The sequence below is a fragment of the Sciurus carolinensis genome, chromosome 2 (assembly GCF_902686445.1).
Source record: "Sciurus carolinensis chromosome 2, mSciCar1.2, whole genome shotgun sequence".
Classification (NCBI taxonomy): domain Eukaryota; kingdom Metazoa; phylum Chordata; class Mammalia; order Rodentia; family Sciuridae; genus Sciurus; species Sciurus carolinensis.
In genome coordinates, this window is record NC_062214.1 from 30,780,537 (window position 1) to 30,794,016 (window position 13,480).

General features: G+C 35.5%; 1 protein-coding gene across 8 annotated transcripts in view; it reads right to left on the bottom strand.

The window, feature by feature from the left end:
* Positions 1-218: 218 nt before the first annotated feature.
* The window catches only part of Gpcpd1 (glycerophosphocholine phosphodiesterase 1), a 58,027-nt gene continuing 44,765 nt past the window's right edge, over positions 219-13,480 (bottom strand). For all 8 annotated transcript variants that reach the window (XM_047538473.1, XM_047538470.1, XM_047538474.1 and 5 more), the window contains 5 exons: positions 11,867-11,932; positions 8,914-9,050; positions 8,376-8,511; positions 7,840-8,000; positions 219-1,632 (listed from right to left, as the gene is read on the bottom strand). In XM_047538473.1, coding sequence (XP_047394429.1) covers positions 1,443-1,632; positions 7,840-8,000; positions 8,376-8,511; positions 8,914-9,050; positions 11,867-11,932 — 690 coding nt within the window. In that variant the 3' untranslated portion in view covers positions 219-1,442. The remainder of the gene's footprint in view (positions 1,633-7,839; positions 8,001-8,375; positions 8,512-8,913; positions 9,051-11,866; positions 11,933-13,480) is intronic.

Consider the following 13,480-nt stretch of genomic DNA (forward strand, 5'->3'; position numbering starts at 1 on the left):
CATTGCTTAGCTTAAAAAATAAAAAAAGATGATGAGGTGTAATTTCAAGTCTTAGGTTCTCAGACACTACCAAAATTTGTCAATACATAAATAAACTGCCTTGTGAAAAACATATAGAAGGTAGACGAAATTAGCCATCCCTATAGGGTAAACACTAAATATCAATTTCTCATAATAACATTATAAAACCATCCTACAAAAGTAATAACTTCTTGAAATTCCATTTTATAATGAAGAAAATAAATCTGTCATTTTATTTAACATTCATTCTTAAGTTACAGATATGTCAATACAATGTGCTTCTAATGAAAGCAACCTTAGTATAATCCTAAAAACATGCATATACACTCAGTAAGATCTTCCACATTTCTAAATAAATTACATGCATGATATATATTAACCAATAAAGAAAACCAATATAAGAATCCAGGACATTTATTTTTCTCCATGAAGATTTAACTACTGTACAATATGCACACAAAACAAACCCACAAAGCAACAGTGTGTAATAGGTAGTGAGAGAGACTTAAAATACGCATATTTAAAATGCCTAAGAATAGTCTTTTGCTTTTTTTTTTTTTTTTTTTTTTTAGGCAACAAAATATTTTCAGTCCTTGACATCTTCTCACACTTACCTAGCACCACAGATGCAAGGACTTAACAGTAAACATGTAGAATCTCATGCTTAAAACCTAAAGCATGCACTGAATCAAATTTATACATTGTGATCTACTCTTAAGTATGTAAATCGTACTTCTAATATTTTATACATTAAATTACCCTGCAGCATTTTGAAATTTTAACATTTATGCAAAACAACTTTTGAAAGATTTATGAAATGAGTTTCAAGGCTCACCTCCAGGCTGGTTTGGTTAAGTGGGGAAATGGCAGCAGCCTCAAGGTTCATACTGAATGAAAATGGTATGTGTATGTCAATCCATGTTAAAAATACCTATATACACAGATGGCACAAGGATTTGTGCAGTTGGAATCACCAGTGCAAATGCATGCATTTGAGGTACTTATTTTTTCCATGGTCAGGTATAATTATGTGTAGTCATTTTCCTCATGTGCTAAAGATTTCAGACCTGATCAAATGAAAAGTTCTAAGAGTAAATATGAAATATTTATATAGTTAATTTCAAAGTGCTATACTTTTAATGAAGATTTCTTTAACATTATAGGCTTAAATATTTAGTTTAAAAATATTTACCAACCAATAAATTTTCTCATTGTATAGAGACTAGAAATTATACCTGGCCAAGTGATTTAAATAGCATATTCAAAATTCTTGCAAGAATTGTAGTGAAAGAGTGAAATACTTCATTATTGCTTCATTGAACTGAGAAACCCAAAAGGCATAGATAAACAATGCTCAATGATGAAAACTGATTACCCAGAACAGAGGTGCATGCCCCAAAATGGCCTCTATGCGACAAAAACTAAGCATTCTCCACGTTATCAATGCCATTGGCATCCACATGGATATCAGAATCCCCACACAAAGAGGAGGGAACAAAGCGGCTAACAGTGGGACACAAACAGCTCTTAAGCTCTGGCAATTCCTGCTTCAGGCGTTCCAACTGCTCCACTTGGAATATATTTGGCTGTTCAGGCATCCAATCATATATCCTATGGTGAAACAAACACAGAATACATAAAATAGTGTAATTTTATGGCTTTTGTAAGACCTGTCTGACTTAACCTTGTCATGAGAATTCATTTACGAAATGTCTGGAACATCCATATTACTGAGTTCTTCTTTTGTTTTATTTTAAAGACAAAAGCATCAATTCTACTTTAAAATGTTTTTTTCTTCCGAGTCTAATAACCCCAAACAGTAGCACTGCCCTTTCATATCCCTGATATAAAAGAGCCGAATATAAAGCAACTGAATTGGAAAGTGAAATCTACAGATTACGAGTGACTTTGAAAGAATCTGCCACTCAAGTGATTCAATTGGCAATGTCTTAATTTACAGATGGAAACCTCTCGAGAGCTAGAATTCACACCCTGTTCTGACTTCGCTGAAGATCAAGGTGAAAAAACTGCCCACCAGTGTGAGAAGTACCCTATATTGAGTAGTACAAAGCCCAGAAAGAGTCTCCCATGACTCAGAGGAGCACTGGCACCACCCACCAGCAGACAGAGGACAGGACAGCTTCTTATACCACACTTGAAAGCCAAGTAACGGTGCAGGGAAGTGTGGTAATCTTCCCACACTTCACAGTTGAGAAGTTGTTTTTAAACAAGATTAAAAGATAATAATAACGGATCTTTAAATATCTGATTCTAATACAATAGCTTTTGTTAATTAGACATGTGAGAGAATGAAGAGTGACCTCTGGGTCAAGGTATGAAATAGAACAGAAGCATCTAACTTTACTCCCTCCCTATGTTCCATTAAATATAAAGGGAATTTCTTTAAAAAAAAAATGCGAAGAGTATGCCAGATACAGAGGTGCACACCTGTGACTCCAGCTACTGGGAAGCTGAGGCAGAAAGATTGCAAGTTCAAGGTCAACCTGTATTATTTAGTGAAACCCTGTTTTGAAAAATACAAAAGGCTCAGGGTATGGTAGGTATGGCTCAGTGGTAGAGCACTGAGTTCATTCCACAGTACTACCATGCACACACACACACACACACACACAATATCCATGAATATGAGGAAAAAATCAAGAGACAGAGCAATAAAATTGAAGGCTAGAAAATTGATGAATGAACAACCACCAAAAAAGTTTCTCAGCGCAACCAAAAAGACCAAATCGCAAGCCAGGAGTAAGAAAATCGAAAAGGCTGGGCTGAGAGCAGAAAATTCCTCTTGAACTGTAGTGAAAGGGAAGGGGGCAAAAAAAGACAGGAAGAGATGAAGGCATGGAGCAGCAGTGATCATTTCCTTCCTCTACTCCCATCTGCTGGGGCTGTGCCTCCTCCACACCAGACTGTGAATTTAACTGGATGCCTCTTAAAATGGAAAATAAGTGGACCAGGTGAGGGTTTGGGCATTTTACAAAACCACCACCACGGTCACAGCACCAAGGGTATTTAGAGACAGCAAATACCAAATGACCAAATGCTAAACACAGAGATGCCCTCCCTACCCCATCTCTCTTCCTTCATTTGATTCCTTGGATCCCCCAGGAAGAATATAGATTTTCTTATGAGGAATTTGATCAGTCAAAAAGTAAAGTTTTGCCAGGCATGGTGGCACTTATCTCCCAGGAACTCAGGAGGCTGAGGCAGGAAGATTTCAAGTTAAAAGCCAGTCAGCAACTTTGCAAGACCCTGTCTCAATGGCAGAGTGCCAGTGGGTTCAATTCCTAGCAGTAGGGTGGGTGGGGGTGGGTAAAGTTCTAAATCTGGTAACCTTAGAGTGAACACCAGGTCAACAACCCCAATCATACCTCCACATATTCCAATAAGCTTTGCAAGTCCCAACCTTATCATGGAAGGAAGCCTTGGATTTTAAACAATTTAGAAAGTTTTTAAGATGAAAGAGCAGAATTAAGGATGTCACTCAGTGGTAGAATCCTTGCCTGACATGTATAAGAACCTGGGTTCCATCCTTAGCACCAGAGTGATAAAAGTTCTTATGGAAAATTCTAATAGAAAATAATTTCTGATACAGAATCTGGGCCCAGTCAAATTTCCAGACACATAGTACCTAAAAACATTTACAGAGGACACAGAGAACATCAGCAAGTGGCTGTTCTCAGGATGGCACTTGTGGCCACAGAGGTCAACCAATTTAGACTGGAGCAGTCCCAGTAAAGAGAAAGGCATATTAAGGCTATCATTCCAAAAGAACCGCTGCCACTGTAGCAGCCCAGTAACCTAAGGACAGGGTGTCCTAGTGAGCATGAACCAGTCTTACTCAAGTACGGTGCATCTGAACCATGTATGTACTGATGCAATTTCTACGATACCTGACAGTATTAGAATGCTTGGCCCTACTCCTGAGAACTGGTGGTGGGCTACAATGCAGCAGGAAATACAGAACAGCCCACTCCAGGTGACCATAAATAGTTCCTGTTGTACTTCCAATGCCTGACCCACAGGCAGATGCCTGATGGTGCTGGGCTAGAGACCTAGTGGGTCACAAAACCAGTTTAGAAAGTTAACATTTACATTTAACAAATACATACTCATGAATAGGAAATATTCAAGACACATTACTTCTTAATATTGTTAAGCAGACACTTGTAAATATACGTATCTATGGTGTGTAATGGGTTGCAATGTAAAATGGGTTGGGGGTCAAAAAGTTCTGGAAGATACTGTCCCAGAGAAACCTTATACGTATATTCTAGGAAACCTGGTCAATAACGTTCACAGCAAGGACTGGGAATGTAGCCCAGTAGCAAAGCACTTGCCTAACATGAATGTGTAAGGCTCTGGGTTCAATTTCCAATTCCCAGTACTGCAAAAACAACGATGATGACGATGATGATGATAGTAATAGTAAATAGTTCACAGCAACACTGTGCATAGCGACAAGAACTTGGAAACAACCTAAATGCTCTTAAAAAGTAGAACAATGAAAAGTTATACAGTTATGAAAATGAATAATTATAGCTACATGCAAAATACTTAATTTTAAGAACATAACTGATGAAAGTATAAAGTTTAAAATTATATAAAACTCAATGGCAAATTATTTAAGGCAAGAAACAAGATCAAACTTAAGAAAAATAATTTCATAAGGGGTTATGTATGAAAGAGTGGGAATGTATGAAGGATGAGGGATTGGGATTATATAGAAGAACATAGAACTTAAAAACTATGATGGTGTTTACTTTAAACACAGGTATCTGTTGTATTGTTACTGTATTATCTTCTATTTTAATCATCTACATAGACAAATAATCATTAAAAATGGAGGGCTGGGGACTCAGTGGATAGGTCAGTGGTTAAGCATTTGTATGTATGTGTCAGGCCCTGAGTTTATTCCTATCACCTTAAAAAAAAAAAAAAAAAAAAAAGAGCAATTATTTACTTTATCAGGCCGGTAATATCCCTGATACCAAAACTATAGACAACTGTTTGAGTAAGGTAAATTAAAGGCCATCCCACTCTTTATCATAAATGTAAAACTCTCAAACAAAATATTAGAAAATAATGCAGTTTACATATCACAAAACCATGATTAAACATGAAATCTGTGTTTTAATACCTCTGTAAAGTAAAATAGTTTTTAATAATCTAAAATACCCACTCTCACCACACCTCTCCTAAACACCTCAGACTCCAAATCACTAAGCATTCAAAACTGTCTTCATGTTTTGTTTTTTGTTACCCAGGATTGAACTGAGGGGCACTCAACCACTGAGCCACATCCCCAACCCTATTTTGTATTTTATTTAGATATAGGGTCTCACTGAGTTGCTTAGTGCCTTCCTTTTGCTGAGGCTGGGCTTTGAACTCACAATTCTCCTACCTCAGCCTCCCAAGCTGCTGGGATTACAGGCATGTGCCACCTCACCCAACTTCATGTCTAAATTTGATAACATAAAAATAACAGCAATAAGAATATTAATCAGAAATAATGAGGTAAACACCAGGGGGGCGGGGAACTCCTAAAAGAATATTAGGAGACCAGAACTTGGCCAGGGACAGTGAAAAAAAAATGGCACAAGGGACAACTTTTTAAATTATAAGCCTTACAAAACTATTTAATTTTTAAATTATACACATGAAGTGCTTTGATTTCATTTAAAAAGAAAATCCACACTAACATAATCCAACTTATCTCTCATTAGATGCTAAGAGGCCAGTGCCAGGCTGTCTCTTCAAAACCCTCCACACCTTCAACAGGCTTTCCGATTTATGCTCTTGCCACTACCTAAAAGGTCAGTCTTATCAGAGCAAATTTAAGTATCTTCAACTAAATTCCAATTCAATTCTTCTTTCAAGATTCCAAGCTAGGAAAAACTACCTTTAGTGCTGATTATATTACACATCCTTCCTGTTCTCTGTTACATGTTACCATTTGATGCCTATAATCAAGGCCCATGAGATGAAAGAGCTGCCTAAAATTTGTATACCTTATAAAGCCATACACTGCATAATCTCACAGTACAATTTTCTTGCCTGAAAATATCTGCAATCACTCCTTTCTCTACATATGTGCACATACATACATATATATTATGTGTGCACATATATGTATACATAAAATCTTCAAAGATTTGCTGACGCTAGCACTTCCTTTTTTTTTTTTAGGAAAGATAAAACTTTTATTTATTTTTTCATTCTGAATATTTTGTAAGTTCTTTTTTTTTTAATTTATTTTTGCTAGTACTTCTTTAAAACTGTCCATTTAAAATTTAAATTTTCATCTGATTAGTTGGACATTATTTTTTTAAAAGTTGTAGAACATACTGTTTTATGCAAAATGAAACCAATCATTAACAAGGAAGGGAGGATCTTGGCTGCAATTTAAAAACCAGACTAATTCAGACAAAATAGTGGGGGGAAAGGCTTTATTAAGAAAGTGATATAACTTTGTAGAACAAGTAATAATACGAACTAAATTCAAGGAAAGTATTTTAAAGCAGGTCCAGTCAGGATTTTATTACTTCCTCTTTGTATGATGCTACATGCCTACAATTTCCCCAGCTTAATCACATCCTTTCTAATCCCAAACTTCTTTACTCTAAAGAAACCTCTCTGTCTGTCAAGGTAGTGCCTGTCAAACTTAAACACCCAGGAAGCCGACTTAAAAAAAAAATTAAAAAATACAACAAACATTTGAAGTCCTATTGTGTGTTATACAGCCTAGTCTCTGGAAGCAGTATTTAAAAAGAAGGAAAAAAAAAAAAAACAAAAAAAAAAAAACAAAACAGGGAAAAGCCTTGCTCTCATGAAGTTTATATTCTTGTTTGTGTGCATCAGAAAGAAGAGGGGAGGAGTTAAGGGAAAGGGGTTAGGAAGAAAAATAGTCAAGTGCCATATGATATGCATATGTAGTGTGTCAGACGGTAATAAATAATATGGAGAGAAGTCAGGAAGAACACAGTAAACAGAGGCTGGAGTCTTTCTGGGGGAAAGTTGTGGGGAAAAAGGGTCAGAGAGGGAAAGAGGACTGAAAGGTGGTACAGGGAAAGTGGGGTAGGGATCAGTTCATACAAGCCCTTACAAAGTACTCTGGCTTTTCCTTTTAGGTGGCACAGAAAACCATGTGGCAGCAAAATGATCTGATATATGTTTTAAAAGCCTCCCTTTGGCTGCAGTGTGAGAAGAGACAGTGTGGAGGCAGTCACCAGGCTATTAAAATATGTACACAGATGAGGTGATTCAGCTGAGATTGATAATAGTAAACACCGTGAGGGGACACATTCAGGATTTTTCTTGAAGTCAGAGTCAGATTTTTGTCTCACTGGATCTGGGATTATGAGAAACTGGAACAACCACAGTTTTCATTTATGTTGAAATCAGGAAGATGAAAGGAGGACTAGGTGTGGTATCTGGACATAAAAGTTTAGACATCAGGGAAATGGTCTGAGTTGGACACACACAACATTAGGAATATACTGAAGGTATGAAAAGCCACAGAACTGAGAAAGCTGGTATAGACAGAAAACAGGTGTCAGACAGTAACCATTAACCCTAAAATGACTTGGTACATCTGGGTTAGGGCCTACTCATTTGCATTTTTTAGCAAGCTTCTCAACTGACTTCAAAGTTTGAAATCACTGACAGACAAATGTCAAGATAAACCTCAGGCCAAACTACAGAATTTTAACTTAACTAAGTTTAATTTTATTTATAATTTTATAAGATGAAAGCTACACTTTTCCTAACATTTCATGGAAATTTTTTATGAAAACCAAATACCTATCATAAATTAGACCATTAACTCCAAATTCCTTCAATTTCCTTCTGTTTTCAGGATCATTGGTATCATCACCCCAGCAGAATATGACTAGTCCCTTAGCTTTTGCCTCTTGGATATAGGACGGATTTCTGAGCAGGTCTTCAGTATGTGCGTTAATCCCCTAAAAGAAGAAAAATTAGTTGTTCGTGAAAAAGTAATGTGTGTACTGTAAATGTTAAATACTATTTTCTAGGTCAGTGCTTTCTAGACTAGAGAAGGGAGGGAAAGAAAATGTAGAAAATATTAAGATTCTTTTTTTTTTCCTTCTAATTTCCCTTATTCTTTTCAACATATACATACAGTTACAATACAGTGCTAACGTAAGTAATTTATAAACACACATGTTGAATGCATGGTCACCCTCATTTCTAAAGAGAGCTACCTGCTTGTTACACGTCAAATTTCAACCATTAGGTATGTAAAATAACATGAAACCTTATTTACTACTGTTATACAAAACAATAGAAAGCAAAAAGTAAAAATTCAAACAACTTGCCAGAAGATTTTCAAACTGTGCAAAGCTCATTGCAATCGGGGTTGTCCGAGATCTGAGATCCATGAGTTCAGGGTAAATATCAGATTTTCCTTGAGTCAAAAATAATATGGGATATTTGTTCTGCTTCTGCCGAACCCTAAAAAGGACAAAACAATACTTTCTGTAGGGAGATATCTGTAATATTGATTTGAAATTTTAGAAAAACAAAGAAATAGAAAAAAAGCAATCCCACTACTCTGATATAACCACCATTAACTAAAGAAAAATATAAAATACTCTCAGACATGAGCAACAAGAAAACCCAGGAGGATTTACAATCAGGTAAGGAAGACATGACATGCAGGTACATGAAGCACAGAGGTGAGGTTCAAGATTTCACAGTAGCAGAGGGCACTCCAGAAAGCCATCAGAAAGGGTCATGAAAACACAGGCAACTTGACTGAGGTCAAATTAAAGGAAAGGTGGACAACTTCCCAACCTCCAACCACCACCTGCACTGAGTGCTAGATACAGAAGGAAAATACTGAATATTACTCACATTGTACAAATATCTGCATCAAATGAAGAAAACACTATTCTCCTCTTTCCAGAGTTTTCTAAAACAGTTTTTAAAATTATATCCAAAAACACATTCATGTCAAAATATGTAGATAAGTTACCATCCCACATTCCATCCTATGTGGAAAAAAGAAAATAAAAGCTATTGCACACCTTAGAATTACAGGGCTGAAAAAAAAACAACATTATTAAGAACATCTACTCTAATTCATATTTTTAGAAAATTGCTTTCAATATATTTTATTGTGCTCATTTAAAGCATACCACAGAATATTATGGAATACACAAAGACAGTAAAAAGGTAATTAAACGAATCAAGTTATCATATCCATCATCTCACATAGTTGCCGCCCCCCTTCTCTTTTTCTGGTGTTGGGGATCAAACCAAGGGCCCTGCACATACTGAGAATACATGCTACCACCCAGCTACACCCAACACTCTCCACTGTGTGTCAAAAGCAGCCAAAATCTATTTATTTTGTGTATAATATAATGTCATTACATATAGTCTTCATGTTGTACATGAGTGCTCTAGACTTGTTCATCCTACACATCTGATATTTTTTATCCTTTGACATATATCTCCCCATCTCCCCCTCCCCTCTCCCCTAGTAACCATTGTTTTTTCTCTTTCTATATTTGAATTCCAAGTAGTTTTCAGATCCCATATATAAGTAAGATAATACAATATTTTTGTATGTCTGGCTTATTTCATTTAATATATAATGCTCTCCAGGCTCAACTATCTTGTGGCAAAGGAGAAGAGCTCATTCTTTCCTAGGGCTGAATAATATTCCATCTTATAAATGTATCACAGTTCTTTTATCTATTTGCCCATTGAAGGATACTGAGGTTGTTTCTGTACCTTGCCTACCACGAATAATGCTGTAATGAATAAAGGAGTGCAGATATCTTTCAAGGCAATGATTTCACTTCCTTTGAGTTTGTGCCCAGAAGAAGTACTGCTGAGTCACATGGTAGTTCTGTTTTTAATTTCTTTAGGAACCCCCATATGTTTTCCATAATGGCTGCACCAACCTACATTTCCATCAACAGTGTATAAGAGTTCTCAGAATTCTAAGTATGATCTCACCAATATTTCTTTTGAGTTTTTGATAATAGCTGCCCTAACAAGTACGGAGTAGTATCTCTTAATGGTTTTAACCAACTCTGATTTCAAGGATGAGGAAATTAAAGATCCGAAAAGACTAAGTAACTTGCCCAAAACCACAGTTATTCAGTGATGGTAAAGAAATCATAACCCAGGTACAGACACTCTTATATAAAAAGTAACTATATCATTAATAGGCTTTCACTTTAATATTAAAAGATGAAATTCTAGAAAATTATAATCTACTGATTTAAAAATATTTTGTATAATCTTCATAAATCTGTAAGTTTCATTTGCTAAATGAGAACCTATTAATTTTACCAACGATAAGAAACATCAAAATATACAATATAAATAGTTCTTTTAATTAAAAAAAAAAAAACAAAAAACTTCAGAATCTCCTTTGGGTCTCAGACATTATCAACTATCCTTTTGAAACAGTTAAAATAATTCAACAGAGGAGGTGGGTGTAGGGAAGGGGAAGGTTCATTGGAGTGGACAGGGCAGAATGTGGTGAAATGAGGGGGATGGGAATGGAAAAGAGAGTACAATGAATTGGACCTGACTTTCTTAGGTTTATATATGAATACACGACCAGTGTTAATTTCACATCATAAACAACCACAAAAATAGGAAGTTAGACTCCATGACATTCTCTGTCATGTATAAATAAAAAGAACAAATAAAAAATAATTCAACAAATAACCGAGATACAAAGAATCCTAACATTCAAATATTGATGAATGTTTTTACATACGAGTTATTGAAACAATTCTGGAAGCACAGAAAGCTAAAAATCACATATTAGGAAAATCTTGGTTCAGCATTTACTATGTGAACAAGGACCAGCTTCATGATTTGAAGAGTTAGAATATTCTGACCAAAACAAAATACAGGACATTAGTCTGACTGACCAATTATGATACCTGAATAAACTACTTTGAACGCCTAACCACAATTCAGTCTACTCACCAGGCATCTCATCAATTTACACATCTCCCTGATTCCATAGTTAGTTCTTGTTTTCTTCAATTAGAATATTAATTCCAAGAAAACAGGACCTTATTAAAGTTCACTACTAATCCACTGCACTCAGAAAAAGCCTAGCCTACAGCAGCTTTCTCTTTGTTGAAAAAGGAAATGATTGGGGCTGGGGTTATAGCTCAGTGGTAGAGCATTTGCCTGGCAGGCGTGAGGCACTGGGTTAAGGCCTCAGCACCACATAAAAATAAATGAAACAAGGTATTGTGCAACTAAAGGTATTGGACAACTAAAAAAAATTTAAAAAAATAGAGAGAGAAAAAGGAAATGATTAAAAGCACAGCTGCAGAAATTTGTTTTCCTGGATAACTATTACTAACTATCGTTCTTCAACAGAAAACTGCTTAGGAAATTATTTAAAACAAACATTTAGATGAGAAATTAGAAAGTAATAACTAAATCAAAGAGATTTGCCTACTTTATAAATCTGTCTGGAACCCATTCACATGTAAATCAAAATTTCTACAATACATCATCATTAATTTTTTTTTTTTTTTTTTTTTGGGTGCTGGGGATCGAACCCAGGGCCTTGTGCTTACAAGGCAAGCACTCTACCAACTGAGCTATCTCCCCAGCCCCCATCATTAATTTAAAAAGTACTCACATGTTTGCTATGTGTAAGGCTTTTGTAAAATGGTTCAACAAGTACTGTGCTTTGATGGATAAAGCTGAAAAATTTCAGTTTCACTTAATTCCATTAAAATAAAAAGATAGAAACTAAAGAACTTTAAAAATGGGAGGGAGAAATAAAGAAGAATGTGTAGTTCAGAGAATAACTTACCCTTTGTTGGCAGATCCATTTTATTTCTATGTTAAACCCTACATCTTCTGGTAAGGACTCCAAAACCTGGAGTTTTGTTTTTGGTGAAATGGTAGAATTAAAAAAAAAAAAAAAAAAAGGAAAAAGAATTATTATAAGAAGCAATCAATAAAGAATACATTGCTAGTAAGGATAAAATGTTTTATGTCTTCAGTATAAACTACCTTTACTCATCACCAAACTGACAAACTGGTTAATGATTACTACATTAAATAAGACAAAACAGCGAAAGGAGCAGTTTCAAGAAATATCTGTAACAAATGATAAGTAGCACCAGAAAGATCCTTAACCTAAAATCCTTCTCACCATTCCTTTAGAACATTAAGAATTCAGGAAGACATTTGTTAGGTTTTCTAAATCACATTCAGGTATGCTGGTATACTAAGGTATGATTATATGAAAACCCATGATTTTTAGCTTGTTTTGAAGGTGATAATACTTTAAAAATACCATGGTGATAACCCCCTGAAAGTTATCCCCAAAGAAACAATATGCTAAAGCACATAAATCAAAAAACAATAATCTATATAAAGGAACAAATAAGTTGTTCTGTTTATCTAAAAAAAAAAAAAAATCTGCACACTTTCCAATCAGATTATTTGGACAGTCATAACTAGAAAATCAAGTTAAAAATATGAAGCTTGTTCTTCTTTATGACTGAATAATATTCCATGGTATATATATACCAGTTTCTTTATAAATTCATCTGTTGAAGGGGATTGAGGTTGGTTCCACAATATAGCTATTGTGAATTGAGCTGCTATAAAAATTGATGTGTCTGCATTACTGTAGGATGCTAATTTTAATAAGTCCTTTGGGTATAAACCGAGGAATGAAGCATAAAATTATGGCATTTGCAGGTAAATGGATGGAACTGTAGAATATCATGCTGAAATAGGCCAATCACAAAAAAAAAGGCTGAATGTTTTCCCTGATAAGTGGATGATGATACATAATGGGGGTGGGGGGTGGGGGGAAGAGGGGAATGGAGGAACTTTAGAGGGAAATGAGATGGTGGAGGGGGTGGGGGTATGAAAGATGGTGGAATAAGACGGATATCATTACCCTATGTACATGTATGAGTACATGAATGGTGTGAATCTACATCATGTGGCACAATAGAAACAAAAAGTTGTACCCTATCTGTGTACAGTGAATCAAAATGCAGTCTGTAAAAATAAAAAATATATATATATATATATATTTGAAGCTTGGTTATTAACCTACAAAGAAATGAATACACAAACATGCTTAGGCCAAAATGAATCTGACATAGATTGTCTTTACTTTAACTGATTTCAAAGCTTTAGGGTTATTAACATGTCTAAAATACATGGTATTTAATTTTATAACAGCAAATCAAAGGACATCAACAGAAAAATTTAGTGTTAAGAACACCGCCTAGCCAGGTGTGGTGGCACATGTCTGTAATCCCAGTGGCTCAAGAGGCTGACGAAAGAGATTCATGAGTTCAAAGCCAGCCTCAGCAAAAGCAAGGTGGCTAAGCCACTCAGTAAAACACTCGCCCTAAATAAAATACAAAACAGGGCTGGGGAATGTGGCTCAGTGGCTGAA